General features: G+C 40.9%; 1 protein-coding gene across 1 annotated transcript in view; it reads right to left on the reverse strand.

Moving 5' to 3' along the window:
* Window positions 1–18,092, reverse strand: part of PDZRN4 (PDZ domain containing ring finger 4) — a 251,477-nt gene that overhangs the window by 35,361 nt on the left and 198,024 nt on the right. Inside the window, exons 4-5 of the mRNA XM_056341787.1 lie at window positions 10,296–10,549; window positions 8,676–8,778 (exon numbers count right to left, since the gene is read on the reverse strand). Coding sequence (XP_056197762.1) covers window positions 8,676–8,778; window positions 10,296–10,549 — 357 coding nt within the window. The remainder of the gene's footprint in view (window positions 1–8,675; window positions 8,779–10,295; window positions 10,550–18,092) is intronic.

Genomic DNA, 18,092 nt, shown 5'->3' on the forward strand with positions numbered 1-18,092 from the left:
ATGGTCAGAAAACAAACATAATGCAGTAAATCCCAGTTTATCTAATCCCACTCTGAGCTGTCAGATCAGTCCCTCCACCACAACAGCAGCTGCATAAGGTAAGGCATGTGGTGAGAGGTATCAGCTTTCCCATTAAATCTACACCACACTCACCAGCAAGCCTTTTCACATTCCCCTTACCACACCAGCCTGCTCGGATGACAATGGAAAGACACAACCTTGCCCATCATTTCAGCTCTTCTATGCTGCAACACCCACATTCCTATCAGGATTCTTACTTCTTGAAGCCTTCTCTTTTAAATTACATCTGGTTGTTGCTGAATTCAAAACCTACCTTTTATTCACTAAAGGCTCTTCTTTGATTCATCCCGAGCTCTAAGAAGCTCAGGGAAAAAAAGAATCCAATCACAGTAGGAAATACAGAAGAAACAAGCACAACCTCATAGTGAGTCATAGAGGTATTAGCAGTTCTGCCCCTTCACATCACTGTCAGCCTACCTAGACATGGCTGGAACTTGGCTTGAGTGATCCCTGCCAAAAAAAGGTTTCTCTCTCTCTCCCACCCCTTTATACTGTTAAATAAAAACCATGACTTAATAGCTGTGCAGAGAAATTCCATGCTACATGTAAAGAATTTCTAGAAAACTCTTATCTAACAAATGTTTTCCATTCTGATGGTTGCACATCCATCTTCTGGGTTATCTTTGTTGTACAGAAACACGCACCAGGTAACAAAACAAAGAGCTTGACTGCAGTGACTGGGAGTGCTGGCAGCATCTGCACAGAAGCTGCTTCCATAAAAGCTGTTTATTCAGGTGTTAGCAATTGAAGTAGGAGCTCCAAATGCGTTGCCGCAAGTGCCTGTAATGCTCGCACAGGGGTGTTTGCAGGCTATCACAGCTCTGAAGGGAGCTGTTACAGGGTATCAGCTCAGTAATCCTCATGTTAAAAAGCCCCTAAATATGTATTTACAAGATAGACAGATCTGTTTGGTTTACTGGTTAAATAATCCATGTGTTGAAAAGGCCTTAAATACGAATTCAAAGGGCAGGCAGGTCTCTCCTGGCCTATTACAGCAGTGGTGGGCCTTTCAGAAAGTCACTGGAGACCACACAGTGGCCCACCAGGGCCTCAACCCGCAAATACCTATGCGTCAAGTAACTTTATTCAGATAAACAGCCTCACTCTGACTGCTAATCTGAACAAAATCACTCCCTTTTTTGTTCTAAGGAAAAAATATCAATAAAATCAAACACCAAAAGCGTTACATCACAGAAAACGGAAATCTGAATTTGCACCTGAAACACCTTCCCTCATCATGATGGGACGAGTGTTACTGGAAGAGCAGGCCATTGCGCTACTGCTCTATTGCATCTGCTGCAATGCTCAGATACAGAAAGAGAAATGAAGACAATAGGATAAAATTGTCTCCTACAGGGATTTTAAATGTTCAGTGAGAGGAGGTCTACACAAAACCTTACTCATGGCCAGTTCTCAAAGCTTTCTAGCTTTTTTCTCTTCAAGGCCTATTTTTAGTAATTTGTGTGAACAGCTGACAGCATCTGATCCAAAAATGCTCAGGTCAACAGGAAAACTTAGCAATTTCAGCGGGTGTGGATCAGGCCAGTGGTAAACTTAAAGGACTAATCTACATTTACAGTTAACAGACTTGTGAGTGCAAATACTTATCAAAACATTTAAAATGAACGACTGTGCATTACCATAAATTAGCACTTATATTCAACACACATACACACACATTTATTTCCTTATTCTGACTGAAAATCTGTCCCTTGGGTCTAAAAAGCAGAACATGAACTTAAGACTATTCATTTTTGCCCTGAGGTATGAACCAGCCCTCAGAGCACTAGAGGTTGCTCCACTTAGGAAGAGATACTGATAATAGAGTAAAGCAACTTTCATACAAATCTTCTAATTTCCAGAAGTCCTATTTTCCAGAGCACAGGAGGAACCAAAACGGTATGTGTGTAGTTTCTAGCTCACGCTTCAAGTTTCACAGAAGCATCAGGTGGGAGAAATCTCACATGGATTTTTCTCAAAATACTGTGCCCTTTTGTGGGTGCTGTTCCCTGCAGGACCTCTGATCCTTTAATTGTTTGGACACAAAAAGCTTCATACAAACTGGCCACAGAAAGATTTCACCTGTACATGCCTCATGTGGTTGTCTGTTGATCTACTGACATGCACTAACTTCCTGAGCAAAAAGGTAAAATAAAGAAGCAAAAAGGTAAAATAAAGAAAAATGGTTTCTAAGACCTGAAGTGAAAAGCATCAGAGTACCTTACATTTTCATACACGGTCAACTCAACCCTTCACAACTTCTCCCAGGTACTGGTTTTAATCCTGCCTCAATCTGTCAGCACTAGCATTTGCATACATTAAAACCAGAGTCATCAGATACAGGCAGGCTAACACAATGGCTGCCACTCTGCCTTTTTCACTCTGAAAATGCTAATCCTGGCATGGTGTACCATTGATGTGGTTTTCCAGGCTCCTGCCAACTATGTCATTGTATTGAAGCAATCACTTGCCTAGAAATGAGAACAAATCAGAGCTGGGAAGTCTTTTAGGCAATTACGTTGGTCTCCGCACATTCACATCAACTAACACTCAACCTCACTCCAACAAAAATTCCTCAATTCTGAAAGCAAACTTCAGCCTACTTGTCCTGTTCAGCTGGCATAGAGTTAATTTTCTTCTTAGTAGCTGGTGCAGTGCTGTGTTTTGGATTTGGTGAGAACAATGTTGACAGCAAACTGACATTTTTAGTTGTTGCTGGGTAATGTTTATATTAGGTCAAGAACTTTTCAGTTTCTTGGGCCCTGCCAGCGAGAGGGCTGGAGGGGCACAAGAAATTGGGAGGGAACACAGCCAGGGCAGCTGAACTGAACTAGCCGAAGAGATATTCCATGCCATATAACGTCATGCTGAGTATGTATAAACTGGGGGAAGAAGAAGGAAGGGGAGGACATTCAGCATTATGGTGTTTGTCTTCCCAAGTAACTGCTATGACTGATGGAGCCCTGCTTCCTGGAGATGGCTGAACACCTGCCTGCCCATGGGAAGTAGTGAATGGATTCCTTGTTTTGCTTTGCTTGTGTGCGTGGCTTTTACTTTACCTATTAAACTGTCTTTATCTCAAAACATGAGTTTTCTCACTTTTACTCTTCCAATCCTCAGCCCCACCCAGCTGTGGGGGGAGTGAGTGAATGGCTGCATGGTGCTTAGCTGCCAGCTAAAGTTAAACCAAGACACTGTTCTTCCTCATATATGCAACAAGTTACCTCCACCCACTGCTATTCCCGCTCAAGGATGTCTACTTTTGCTGTTTGTAAGAAGCTTTCAGCTAGAAATAAGAATCTTTTCCTATCTCAGATATACAAGATTTTAAAAGCTGTAATTCCCCAGAGATATTTGCACTCACAGCAGAAACCAATCACTTCCCAATTTGCTTTTGCTCAAAAGCTACTTCAATACATAGATGGTATGAAGGTCTCTGCCCTTGGACCTGTTGACTAAATGACACCACCTGCTTGTGCCTGCTTGTAACATCCTATTTTCTTCTGCTGCTCTTACTGAAAGGCAGTCTCCTCAGACTGAATACATAGGACCAGACATCTGTGATGCTTTCTTTCATCCAGGTTTGTCTTTACAACATTATTTGAGTGGGTTTTTTTTACCTTTTTTTCACTGTTCCACCATTTAAGTGACTTTGTCCCATTAATTTCTGTATTACTGCTGATGTTCCAAACCAAGTATATAATGTTTCTCTCTCCTGGATAGTAGGTTCAGAAATGTTATTAAAGAAGTGCATGTCCATTAGCTTATTTACTCCTCCCCAGCACCAGTTCTGTTCCTCTCACAAGGACAAATTTTAGAGTCATGTTTAACACAGATTTCCTGGGAGCTGTGATGCTTTTATTCTTTTCACTTCACTGGTACCACAGAGTGTGACATATACTCATCACATGACATAATTCCAGCAGCGCAACAGCCGCTCACAGCCAGACTGGGTGGATTTGTCCTGAGTATTTTTGGCTCTCTTTCAGTGATACCAACTGCAAGTCCAACTGAGCATTTACAAACTGGTCAATTCCTGCTTTATCTTAAAAGTCCTCATGACTATCTGGCTATGCCAACATTGCAAATCTTTTGATCTCTTCCCCCCGACACTGACTGATGGTGGCTCTGACCCCTGTCTCAATATCTATCAACAATTCGGCTTCCTTTTAGGACAAGTTTTGCAGGAGCAACATAAGAATGCTCAAGCTGGCTATCAGCAATCTCCCAGCTTTGTCATCTTCCCAGCCATTTGTTTAAAGTATGGTACTGTATGGAGCCTAATGAGCCTCCCAGGGAGAATTGGCTTATACTTGAGTTCATTGTGGTATGACAATCTGAGCACAACCCACTGGGTTTTTCAAGCTTACAAATGGAGAAGAGTCTTGTAAGTGTCTAATCCTACCAAATCCATTGGCAAGTGTAAGTCCATATCCCCAGTGCTGGCTATCATGTGTGATCCTCCTGTTTGTTTCTTGTGGTGGCAACTCAGGTACTTCAATGCCAGCAGATATCTGTAAGCAAGTTCCAAGATGATCAAAGCTTTCCAGGACATTCCCTTTCTTGGAAAACTTTCTTGTTTACAGCACATCAGTTGCTAGTCATCTTATTTTCTTACTTCCTGATTTGTCTGAGTATTTCGTATTTGTGTCTCAGAACTGATGTATTCTTCACAAACCATTTCTAGGAAATAAATGAGGTGGTGTTCTAGTTCTTTTCTGCTCACTATGTTGTTTCAGTCCCTTTCTGAAATCTCCAGGTTTGGCTTTGAATCCATATAAAATTACTAAGTTTACCACAGAGACCTGTCAGCTGCTTATCTGTATCATTTTAGTACAACAGGAATGCTAATGTACAGCTTGGAAACTGGACCCCACTCCTGATACCAGCTAGGTTTTTTGCTATGTGTGATTAGAATCACAGAATCATAGAATCACAGAAAACATCATAGAATGGTTTCGGTTGGAAGGCATCTTAAAGATCATCTAGTTCCAACCCCCCTGCCATGGGCAAGGACACCTTCCACTAGACCAGATTGCTCAAAGCCCCATCCAGCCTGGCCTTGAACACTTCCAGGGATGGGGCATCCACAACTTCTCTGGGCAAACTATCCCAGTGGCTCATGACCACCATAGAAAAAATTTCTTACTAATATCTAATCTCAATCTGCCCTCTTTCAGTTTAAAGCCATTCCCTCTGTCCTATCATTACAGGCCCTTGTCAAAAGTCCCTCTCTAGCTTTCCTGTAGGCCCCCTTTAGGTACTGGAAGGCTGCTATAAGGTCTCCCTGAAGTCTTCTCTTCTCTGGGTTGAACAACCCCAACTCTCAGCCTGTCTTCAGAGGGGAGGTGCTCCAGCCCTCTGACCATCTTTGTGGCCCTCCTCTGGACTTGCTCCAACAAATCCATGTCCTTCTTATGCTGGGGGCCTCAGATCCAAACTCTGCTCCAGGTGGTGTCTCATGAGAGCAGAGTAGATGAGAAGAATCACCTCCCTTGACCTGCTGGACATTCTTGTGATGCAGCCCAGGATACGGTTGGCTTTCTGGGCTGCAAATGCACAAGGCCGGTGCATCATGTTGAGTTTTTCATCAACACCCCCAAGTCTTTCTCCTCAGGACTGCTCTCAATCCATTTTCCACCCAGCCTGTATTTGTGCTTGGGATTGCCCCGACCCATGTTCAGGACATTGCAGTTGGCCTTTCTGAACTTCATAAGGTTTGCACAGGCCCACCTCTCAAGCCCGTTAAGGCCCCCCTGGATGGCATCCCGGCCCTCCAGCCTGTTGACTGCACCACACAGCTGGGTGTCGTTGGCAGACTTGCTGAAGGTGCACTCAATACCACTGTCCGTGTTGCTGACAAAGATGTTAAGCAGTACCAGTCCTAACACTGACCCCTAAAGAACACCACTAAGGTTTACATTACATTGTTCACATTAGATGATTCACTAAGGTTCACACCAGAGAGTTGTTAAAAAAAAATATATATGGTAAAATCAGGGAGCACTGATACAATCCTCCTCCTACAGAAAGAATGGTAATAACAATAAACGTCTTTCCCCTGAATACAGGAGAAATCAAATGGTGGGAGACAGAGAATGCTTTGTGCTTCTTCCACCCATTCTGCAGCCCGCAGGGTGGCATGAGCAGAGCTTCTGCACTCTCTCTTCTTGCTCCTTTCACCCTTAGATGGTGGATGGACGATGTTGATTTTAACTTGTTTTCCCAAGTGCTTGAGCATTTTTTCCTTCCCTGAATGCTGCTTCCCACAGCAACTTGTGGAGCTATGCTGGAAATGAGTTTGGGCAGCTGGGCTAGGTTAAAAACAACCCCTCTAAAAATTTGATTTTAGAAAGTATTGGATTACTTCTCACATCTGTTTTACAGAAAGTAATGTTGGCATAACTAAGGGGCTAGAAAACATCAGGGCTAGCGCAAGACTGAGTGGCCACAGCAGGGTACACCTAAACCAATACTACTGTTGAGACCTTGACAGCATTGGACCACAGCCTCTGCTCCACTCGCTGTCCTGCTGCTTCTCCCCTGGACTGTCAACAGCAGCTAGTACATCCCTTTTGACTCCGTCCTTTATGAGACTTTTTTGGATGGAGATATATATCTCTGGGGACAATGCTCTCAAGTCTTCCAGCTACCTAGTTACAGCAAGGGAGCTTAATAATGTTTTATAAGGACCTGAAATAACAGATAATACAACCAATGAGTAACCTAAATCATAATATTACCATATGGACCTAAAATTTGGGAATGCCTTTCATGTTTAGAGCTCTGCTACTTAAAAGCTCTGAGATGTTCTTGTTTCTCCTTCAAAACTTGCACATTTAGTAGAAAATAATCTTCTCAAAGGAAGCTAGACAGTTCTTTCCCTGTTTAAATTTCACATGAAACAATCACTCAGTGAATTTGCCTTGGGCAACTGAATCACAGCTGACAGCAAATTAATGACTATGATGGTGTGATTAGAAGAGATTACAGACAACTGAGAACCTGCCCAAACATTTGCCTTTGTCACAATACTTAGGTCAGCCATTATTAGGGATTAACAATGGTCCTAACTTGATTCCACCAGGTAGACTCTTTAAAAACTGTATTTTAGTATTTCAGTGATATTCTGACTGAAGTGTGAAAAATATTTTTATCTTACTTTTTTTTAATATTCTTTCTAGATACCTACATTACCAATTTATTTAAATATTATTAGAAAAATAGTTTATATTACATTTAAGGAAGAAGTACTATAAACAAACTTGACAGAGAAATTTATTATTATATTACACATGGGGACTCAAAATAGAACTTAAGCTCTGAGACTCTTGTGCTGTGAGATATCACACCAAAACCCAACTGGGAAGAAATAATGATTTCACTAATCCCTAGCAACGATTTTTTGAGGAGTTCAAATAAAAGTTTGCTTGTTCTGATTGAGATTCACTAAGTAGATTATTATTTGATTTTTCTGCTTCCTGGGAACTTAGATTCCCCAGGCTGCTAGAAGAAACGAACAATGAGCTGAACTTGCAATAGAGCATCTTAGCTGCTAAAGACATGATAAAAGTGAACACACGGCATATTTGCCAAAGCTTTTGCCATTCATTTCATTTCCAAATGTCAACCAGTTATACGAAACCTTTAGAAAGGTTTCTTAAGGTAAAGCAAACAGGAGGACAGGATATTTTTAATCTTGTATTAGACATATTTAATTATTTATAATCACTCTTATTTAAAATACAGTAACTTGAACTTGTGCAAAGCACTGTTTAATAATAAAAAGAACCATCTGTTTCTTATGCCTGTCCCTACAAATATTTTGTAACTGGATGACAGTGGAAAACATGAGAAGCTAATGACTGGCCTACAAGAAGACAATTTAGATATTGAAATGAAAACCTAATGAAGATGAACATCACCAATCATGTTAATATGTTGGGAAGCCTCACATAATGATTTTCCAGTGACTGAGAAATAATCCACTCTTGTCACTGTAGAGTACACTGCATTAACAGCAAAGGGAGATTTGTGGTACAGAGCACAATTTCTTATAATTGCAATACTTTCAATGTCAACTATCAGAGAGCAAGTAATAGAAATTATACTAATTTTCTAAGTTTTAGCCTGATCTTACAAACACTCAAGTACACAGTAAAGTATCTGGAAGACTGATCTCTAAGGCATGAGCTACAAGGCAAATTAAATCTTAAAATTAGGGAGGGGGGGAACCAATTAAGTTTCCAGTTACCATTTTTAATTTTGGAAAGGCTTGCCTTAAAGTGTTAAAACTGCAAAAGCAAAAAATCTGAGTTATAGTGTCCACTGTACAAAGATGGAACATATTTAATAAGCCTCCTGGACTTGTATGTAGCCACGTACTGCAGAATTTTGCTTTCACGTTTCATATGTGTAGCCTAACCCCAGTAAAGCCTGTGACATTACACACATATAACATAAAACAGTCTTTGGTGTCTATTTTTAAAGCAGTATTCCCCCTCTTACTTTTCTCAGAGGAGCCTGCTATCAGCTGCGCAAATACCGTACCTGTATTAACAGAAAGAGAAGCTGCAGTGTGCCAGAGATCTTACCTCATACTCAAAGTCCTCTGTTCTATCTGCATCACCAGGCAGGCTGGAAAGATACTCATTACCTTCATAAAATTCATGCTCCACTGGGTGAAGAGAATGGCAGCTATGTGGAACAAAGCAGTACAACATCAGTAGATGAGACAATAGGTTTTTTTAAATTAAAATGTGATTAAAAAAATCCCACTTCTCTGCTTTTTTCTCACCTCTGCAATGTTACTCTGAATGGCCTGACAGCCTGAAAGGAAATGTACCAAGAAGTAGCACAGGCTGGTTTTTTTTTTTCAAAAGCTCATACTCTGTCTGAGTTCATTTTGTTGGTTCTTCTTTAGGCAGATTTACACAGGGTGATTTCTTAAAAAAGTCTGGTTTGGGCCAAATTATTAATTGTGACAATTTGGCATTCCTTATGCTCATAAAGGTACCTAACTCCAGATTCATGTACTGTGTCATGGCCAGGGGCAACTCACTAATTATCTGGTTATAAAGTCTTGAACGTCCACAATCTACAACACACACAGGCTCACAAATTGTTCAAGAACTTGCATCAAACAACTTGCATTATCCTCTTCTGTTAAAGTGACTACAGAACGGTGAAGTGCATTTGAGCAACTGCACATTTTAAAAATGTCAGTAAACTGCACTGTTAAATGGGTTTGGAGCACAAAGAATGAGGTCTTTACAATGTGCACTTAGGTACAGCCTTAAACCTAGGGCTGGATCCCAGCCACACAGCACTGAGTGTGCATCTACCTTAGCAATGGTAAAATTTTTTTCCCCATGCTAAGGGCATGGGAAGTTCAATTACAGCAGCACATAGTTTAGTAGTATCCAGTAACAATTCAAAAATATACACATATTGTGTTCCTAGCTGTGCAGCTGTAAGTGGTAGGCTCAATCCAGCACTTGGCCGGCAACTTCTTTCTGAGATAATCATCTACCCAGCTTCTTCAACTTCTAAAAATGGAGCTACATCAAAATCAAAAGTGGTATGTTCCCCATTAGCATCAATTCTGCAGAGATGTGTGGCAGGTGAGGAAGTCAGTGGAAAGGCTCTAGGGCTATTGTAGTTTTTGCTGGCTACAGACAGAGGGCAAGGGTCACCTGCTTGTGTTTGCATTCAGTTCAGTTTCAAAGAATTCCACTGAGGGATAATGTAATTCATGTCATTTGCCATATGACAGGTGTCATTGGTACAAAAATTGTACTTTTGATCTTTACATTTTTGGAGTTGTTTTGCTTTTGATAAAGGGACCTTTGAATTAAGTAATTTGTCTCCTTGATTTTTTGGTACAAAATTTGGAAGAACAGAAAGCAACAAGACAGCTCTTTCTAGGCTTGAAAAAGCCTTTTTGGTACTTCAGAACTCAGAAGTGTTCTTCTTGACTAGGTCTTAGCTTTGGATGAACAAACACATGAACACAAAGTAAACATGGCCAAGATTCTTTCCTGTGCTCTAATCCATGAGCAGAGTTTAGGAAAACATCACTGAAGCCTGAATGGGACAGTGGTTATCAACAAGTTATTTAAAGTGTTCCTGAGACTTTTTCAAGAGAAGGCTGCAAGCCTTCAATTGCAATACCTCAATCCCACAGGTAATCATCAGGAGAAGATAGACCATACCTGTCTGAAAGTAGAAAAGGACAGATATCAGGAACTGGCGGTGTGGAAGGCCTTAGTTTGGCCAGAGCCATAATGTGCTCGAAAGTGATGTCAGTCTGAGTGCTGGCATCCACAAGCCGAACATCCTGAGAGCTGCCATGAGCTTTGCTAATTGGGGCTCGTCGTAAAACCTGAACTACAATTGGCTCCTTGGCATTGCGAAAAGCTTCCACTGCCTCTTCATGAGTGGCCTTGGAGAGGTCCTTCCCATTGACCTAGAGAAAAACAGAAAAATATACCAATGGTTACTCGCAAAAGAAAAGGCAGCATGAGAAAATGGGTGTAAAATATATGGTGATTAATTATTTGCGTAGTACATCAAGCTACATGCTGACATTGACTGGACCATATTTTGGCATACATGTAAGAGGGAAGACAGAGCTGGGAAGATGAATAAATTTTTCCATCTTTGCTAGAAGTTAGAAATGTTTTGAACTCTTCCATAACTGTCCCAACAGAATCTGAACACAGCAAAGAAACTGAAGTATTAAACCCCGACATTTAAAATTCTTTCTGTCACACTATTTTATTTACCTTATAAAATACCAATAAAAAAGGAGTGGTGCCTTTAATTCTCAATTTCAGCATTTTCTGTGGCATGCAACTGTTTTAAAGGATTTTTGGCACAGCATTGTTATTAATGCAGATGTCAATAAACATGTCTCTGTTGTCTAAAAAGAAACAAGGCCAATTTTCAATGTTTTGTCACTTATCTGCTATGGCCATTATACAGTCATTAAGACCAAAGATAGGAAGATTTGACTAGCTCAGTCAGCTGCTGCTCTTTTAAGGAGAAAGAAATCTAAAGCAAACAAACTGAAGAAATAATTTGCTATGAACAGATGAATAATAAAGCAGAAAACTATGCTGCAAATGCAGCACAGCTTGGCAAAACTAGAAGACTGTGGCAAGGTTCCTCTCTGCTACAGGCAAAGCAGCAAATTCCTCCCAGTCTCGATGAAGCCTTAGGGTATTAAAAAAGGTAACTGCAAGGCTGGGTGGTGCTAAATTCATATGAATTCAGGTGTTTAGAGCAAAATTCCCTAGTACCAGCCCACTAGAAAATGTGAGGGGTAATTTGTCAATGGCAGTCAGTAGCTAACCCCTTGGACACAGGGGCTGTGTGACATCCTTACACAGAAAGTACCATTCTGCTGTTTCCAGAGCAATGGGACTGCTGTTAACTGCCCTCCAGGACTTAACTGTTGTGAGCTGCTGTGGAGATGAGATGGTCCTGTGCTGGGGTAGAAATGCAGGGTTTTCTAGTAAGAAATATGAATATCTGAAGGGTACCAAAACCTGGTTAATATTTATATCCCTGGGAAAATCTCTACACTGGCAGCAAATCATAAATAGGATTGTACTGCAAATTCATGCACAAATTAACTTTGTTGTAAACACAATGAAGTCACAAAACTTCGGCTTAACAAACAAAGTCTAAACCCTCCCCAGAAATGGGACAGACCTCACAACGGACTTTTCCCCAATGCCTGAAAGTACTGTTTGAAACCAAAGATTCTTTGTCACATCACTCTTTCATTCAAGAAATTCCTGCAACTTTCTTGTAAAAAAAGGAAATACATGAACAATAACAATACCAGCAAACTCAAAAGAGCCGTTTAGCAGCCTTCAGTAATATTTTTAAGCTTGTCAGGAGAAGCATTTGCAATTAAAAATGTCACATTTGAGGCAAAACATGTAACCACAGTCCTATTTATGTGGATGGCTATGATACTTTTGACCATTAATTACATGTATATATCAACTCAATACATTTCCAGAGTACATGCTCGAGTACAAGGTAGAACAAGCTTTCCTCTGACACAACTTCCAAAGCAGCAGTGTTTCATAGCCACGTTACTCACGAGGACACACAAAATAAACACACCAATGCAAAGGTCAGTTGATGTTTCTAGTTAACGCTGATGCTACATGGTGATGTGAAGGCTAGAAGTCATTTGAACAGATTTCTATACATAAAAAAACTCAAACTTCCCTGTGCTGAATGCCTGGGATCCCCAGAAGTAGCATACCACTGCAGCCTAGACTGTGATCAAGTAATATGAAGAGCAATTAGCTTGGTCATCTGAGTTTAATGCATCTGTATGGCTTCTCTGATGATCGAATCCAAAAAGGTTAGGATTTTTTTGCTTACATTATCATCCATCAGTTTACAACCTTAGGTTATGTTAGTTTAAGTTACATGGAAAAATACCAATGGTATATCAGAGGAAGGGCCAGAACAGTCAAAGAACAAGTTATGTTACAAGAAAAAAAAAATTTCCCTAAGGAGCAAGCTTCTGCAAATCCTCTCCAATAGCACGAGTTACACTGCCAGGATGTTCAGACTCAGCCCCATCAAACAGAGGCAATTAGAGATAAAGCTTTGAGCCTGGGTCTTCTAGTCACTCTTCAGTTGCAGGCTCCACTTCATTATTGCTTCTAACTCAGACCCTATCATGGAAACAATATTCCACAGTTTCTGCAGGGTTTGTAACAAGAGTGTCCTACAGGCCCTCTGAGTAACTCTCATTCCTAAAGCCCTCGGAACAGAAAAATTACTCTCCTGCCTCCCAAAACCCTTTTAAAACTTTTTACGTTTCGTATAACTGTATGGTGTTTCTCCCAAAAGCAAATGCTTGGGAACAAATATCACATAGCTCTGTATCAATTTCCCCCCCTATTAAAGTATAAAACATGCAATCCTTCTGTATCCCAGCTGAACCACACAGCTTTTGGCGTAAGCTAACCATTTTATCACAGATCTGCATCAGCAAAGCAAAAAGATATTTGGATAGCATACAAAACATATTATTAGATTTTTTTGGAAAACCAGAAGCTCTGTTTATTCACATCAGTCAATACTTATCACTTTGAGGAAATAGGCAAAAATTCACAACAATGCCATTTACATGCAAATTTTATTTCTAAAGAATAATAATATTTTAAAATCATGTGGGTGTGAAAAAACACAAAAGATACACATTTTAATTTATCCTGGGAACCTATGGCTGACCTCTATTTTCATTTAAATAACTATTTAATTTAAACACTTTAAAAACATTCCATCCTTTATGTTGGTTTCTGATGAAATACAAGCACTTCGGACACCCAGTACTTGTTTAAATTGTCACTTGAAGATCATCAACACACTTTGTTGAGCTGCATAAAGGTCACCTAATTTATGAATACTGCCTTTCTCAGAAGAAAATCTATAGCTGAATTACTCTATGCTGGCAGCTGTCCTGCCCACTTGGGGCTGCGAAAGAAGAATTTATTTTAAAACTTAAAGCCAATACTACAGATGGGGCTGGAAGCTCTCTTCACATAGCTTCTTTAAGGGTTTTCTGCCTCCTGCATTATCCCCAAACTTAACGCTCACATATAGTTACCCTGGGAGCCGTAGACAGCTGAGCACTTATTTACAGCAAGCCACTTACAGGTTCTTAGTGGATGATTAAATAAATTCCTTGCCTCAGAAAGGTTACTTTCAGTGGAATCCAGGGTACTATTTTAAGTGGGTAGAGAAATCAGTCACTTTTAACAGTCAACACAAAGACATGGGAATACATTTGTTGTAGCAGATGGGCTAATTAATCCACAAGCAAGTTGTGAATGTTAAGTAAAGAATATATCTTTTCTCATGTAAACCACCCTCCTGCCCTGTTTGATTAAGCTTGTGTTTAATGAACACTGTTCCCCTGCTTTAGGACACACTGCAAAGTCTGGGCCACTTGTCAACGTCTCCCCCAGAGTGACTGGTGGCCACTGCCTGGATCCTGGCCACCCCCTTTGGATTCTTGCTCTAAATCCAGCTACATGCAAAACTCCATCAGTGTGAGAAAATAAACAAGCAAACAGGCTTTGTCTTTCATGCACAAATCAACTGACATTGGCCAACTGCCACTTCTAATGCCAGACCCACTGTATATAGTCTTATTCCCACTCACACAGAGGTGACAGCAGAGAAGGAAGGAGGGACAGGAGTATAAAACAAAACAGTGACTATAAAAAAATGATGTAGGAAAATAGTGGCTACATTATCCTCACACTTTGAGCTCTTAAAAAAAAAAAGAAAAAAAAAGAAAAATCAGACTGAGAAATGAAATAGCCTTGTCTTCGGACACTTTTCTGCTCTTGGTAATTTCTTTTAACGCTGGCCACAATTTTATCATCAAGAGGGCCAGAAATGCTGGTATGTTTCCTGTAATCTTTACTTCCTCCATATTGAGAGAAAAGGGAAAAGCAGGAAAAGGGAAAAGGGAAAAAAAGGAAAAAAAGATGTGTTGTCATGTGAACGCAACCGTCATAAAAGGTGTCACATTAGCAGCTCATGAGGCAACCTCCCATCCTCAGCAAATACCTGGCATATGCAAGTTGAAATTTAAGATCAGCTCTGCTGATGTAAAATCCTTGGAGACTCTCCATTTAATCAGTAAAGGCAACGGGAAGAATAACTGGAGTGTTCTGCTAGAGCAGAGATGTCCAGACACAAGGGTTTCCCAGCAAAATGACAGATATGCTGTCTGACATGATGATAGAGTTCACACAAGGCTCACCGTCCTAGGAGATTTCAACACCCATACAGAAGATGCCTCTGACCTGACAGGTGCTAAATCTGCTCTTGTCACAGTAGTCTCTTCACCTCCAATTCCTCACCCCAAGCACATTCAGGCTACCACACCCTGGGTGCATCCTTAGATGGCAAACTGGGACAAAGGATCAAACACCGTCCCTTAGCGTGACCAGTCTTTCTTTAAGTCAGGAATTTGATCCCTCCCTAACGGCAAGCCACAGAAAAATAACAAAAACTTACCACCTTCTTCCCAGACTTACAGCTTTTGGCACATACAGACTCTAGAAAACTTCCACTGCTGAGGGCCACCAGCTGTAAGGCTTTCCAGGCAGGATAGTGGGGCACAGGACATGTGAGCTACCAGTGACACGTGTGCTGGAGAGGACAGCACAGCTCTTCTGTCAACACAGATGTGATAGCTCATCTACAGAAAGGGCATCCAACATGCTTACCTTTTAGGTTACAGTTCAGTACTAAGCTGCATTCCTTCATCAAGTTAATCTGAAAGCTAGCAAATTCAGCCATTACCCGATATCACTATCTTAGCCAGGGTGTGTGCAGGTTCAGTAAAGGGATGACTTTTGTTATGCTGGTTAACGATATTTCATCTTCCTTAGCCAGATGAGTTAAGCAATGCTTGTTCCCATTTGAGCCTTTCTTGCCCTGACCATGGAATCTTGTCATCTCTCCTAAAAGCTACATAAACCACCGAACACAAAGGCTCTGTCTGCTTCCCTCAAGCTGAACCACAGGCTTGTAATGAGAATTACACCTCCATTACCTGTAGAGCTGGGGTTTGTCTTGTTTGATAGTTTGTGTAGCTGTTTCAATAATACTGAACAGACTTAAGCAATGCCTTCTGTGCATCTTCCCGTGCATAACCAGCATCACTTGTATTTCCCAGTATTTAGCAGAAATCTACTGGGGCTGAAAAGCCTATGATTAAGCCTTAATCTAAGCAAGACAAAATAAATGCTACAAAAGGTGGGAAAACATAGAAATATACCTATTTCCACTCTGTAAAGCTTCCTTCCAGAGGGAGACAACACAGTGACTTCTCGGCAATTTTGATTATCTAAACAGCAGCTGTCAGAAAAAAGCACCCTTCTTTCAGCTGACCTCAAGACGATGCTTCATTTTGTCAGAGTTGTCCACCACAATCAGTGCATCTGTGGGCAGGTCTGACAGCTGCAGCTCTTCTCTATGAAGGACATGACACAACCCCAAAAGACCCCAGAAAAGAGCTGGACACTGCCTGGAAGTATTTTCTAACAAGGCATCACAGGGAATTCAAAAGATTTTTAAACTGGATTGGAAAAAGTGCCCTAAGTAGACGTACAGGGAATGGAGAAATAGTTCTCATCACAACTGCAGTAAATTACAGCAAAGTAGTGAGCAAGGTAACTAGTACAGAAGTGCTTGTGCAACTTGGGTTCTCCAACAAATACAAACTCTAGTTTAGCACTTTTTCCTTCATGATTTTGTCTTCTCTACCCAGTCATCCCTATACTAAAACAAAACCACTACTATAAGAACTGTCTCCCAAGACTTTGTGTGCAGAACTATGCTACATGTTTTGAAAGAAAAGTCAAGTCCATTGTAAGCAAAGAAATCACTGAAGACCTTTAAGAGGAAGTTTGGGGTTTCAAATCTAAAATCTATTGATTGCCTAATAGCATTTAAGGTGTTGAGTATAGGAAAAGTGTGGTGTTTTAGATGCACATCTATAGCCTGATTCCAGCTGGCTAGGTTAGGCACAACCATCATTAACCACAAATGCCTTTGATTTTTCAGTCTCCTCTGACAGTGTATGGAAAAGTCCACCCTGGGAGACACCTGATATTTCCATGCCTAAAGTCTCTTTGTGGATCTGTGCCCTCACCTTGGGACATATTTCAGAAAAACACTTGGGTGCTACAATTCACTCCTCCAGGATAACTACGCCCACTCCAACAAGTTTAAAAGCACTACTGAGTTAGCAGTTTTAACCTGTGGCCAAAATGTGACCTGAATTCCTGCACTTCATAACATGAAGCTTGGCAGTCTGCATAACTGGAGAACACTCGCTCCACCTCCTCACTGTGTGTTAGAGCAACACACATCTCACAAAGATCCTTTCAAGACCTTTAGTACTGATGTTCAACAACATCAGAACAACTCAAAGCTCAGCTTCGAAAGCACAATTCAGAAAGCACAGCAACAGCTCAGAAAAGATTCACTTGAGTTTTGAAAGAGAGAACATACTCTTATCTGCATTTCTTTTGGTTTGTGTTATCTTCAGTTCTCTTGGTTTGTGAATAGAATGAAAACACCAAATTAAATGTAAGAATTACTGCGTTAGTTTCATAGTGAGCTGTCCAGAGACAAGTGCTGGTAGACATGCACTTGCAAGCAGCTGTTATTCTCCTTTTCTGACTCCTTCAATCTGCCCAGAAGACTTGTTACTAGTTGCTACGGCCATCTTTCTTGCATCCTCTTCCAGCTGGTATTCCCAGCCTCATTCTCCTCTCTCTTGCTCTGCTGCCTCTCATGTCTCCTCTTCGGCTGTCTGCTCTTCTCACTCTGCTTTTTTCTTTCAGTGCAGACCCTTCTTTGCTCCCCTGGGGTCTTCTTTCTCTCACACCTGCCCATTCCAGCACCTTCCAACTTTCCATTATTGAGCCCTTCTCCACAAAGACCTCCTGCTGCTCTCTCACTGAACCTGTTTCCTTCCCACAGGGTGGAAATGCTGGCACTTGTCACCCTCCCATGGTGACAGCTGGACAGGCTGAAAACTCGTGAGGTTTGCCTTCACCAGCACCTCCTGGTACCAACACGAGTGCTCAGTCAACCCAGATGGTGATGTAACAAGGCTGGAGTGTATTTACTATGTAAATTGCTTTTAATATTGACAAACAGTTTTTCTGATGATATTAGGATTCTGTCTGAGGGCAATAAAGACTAAACTAGAAGTGGCATGCATAAAATATGTTAATTTTTTATAGAATTACACCATCATTTATTATATTAATCATTGCAAACTTTTTGTATTTGTGGATAGGACATTATATAAATCTCTCATAAGATCTACCACATACAGCAACCCTTTGATGGTGGGGAAAAGTACAATCAAAGGCCAATGTGTGTGCTCAGAACACATAATTTTTATCTCTAAGCCCCCGCACTGAATGCTGTATTCTTCC

This window comes from Falco biarmicus, chromosome 5 (assembly GCF_023638135.1).
Source record: "Falco biarmicus isolate bFalBia1 chromosome 5, bFalBia1.pri, whole genome shotgun sequence".
NCBI classification, from domain to species: Eukaryota; Metazoa; Chordata; class Aves; order Falconiformes; family Falconidae; genus Falco; species Falco biarmicus.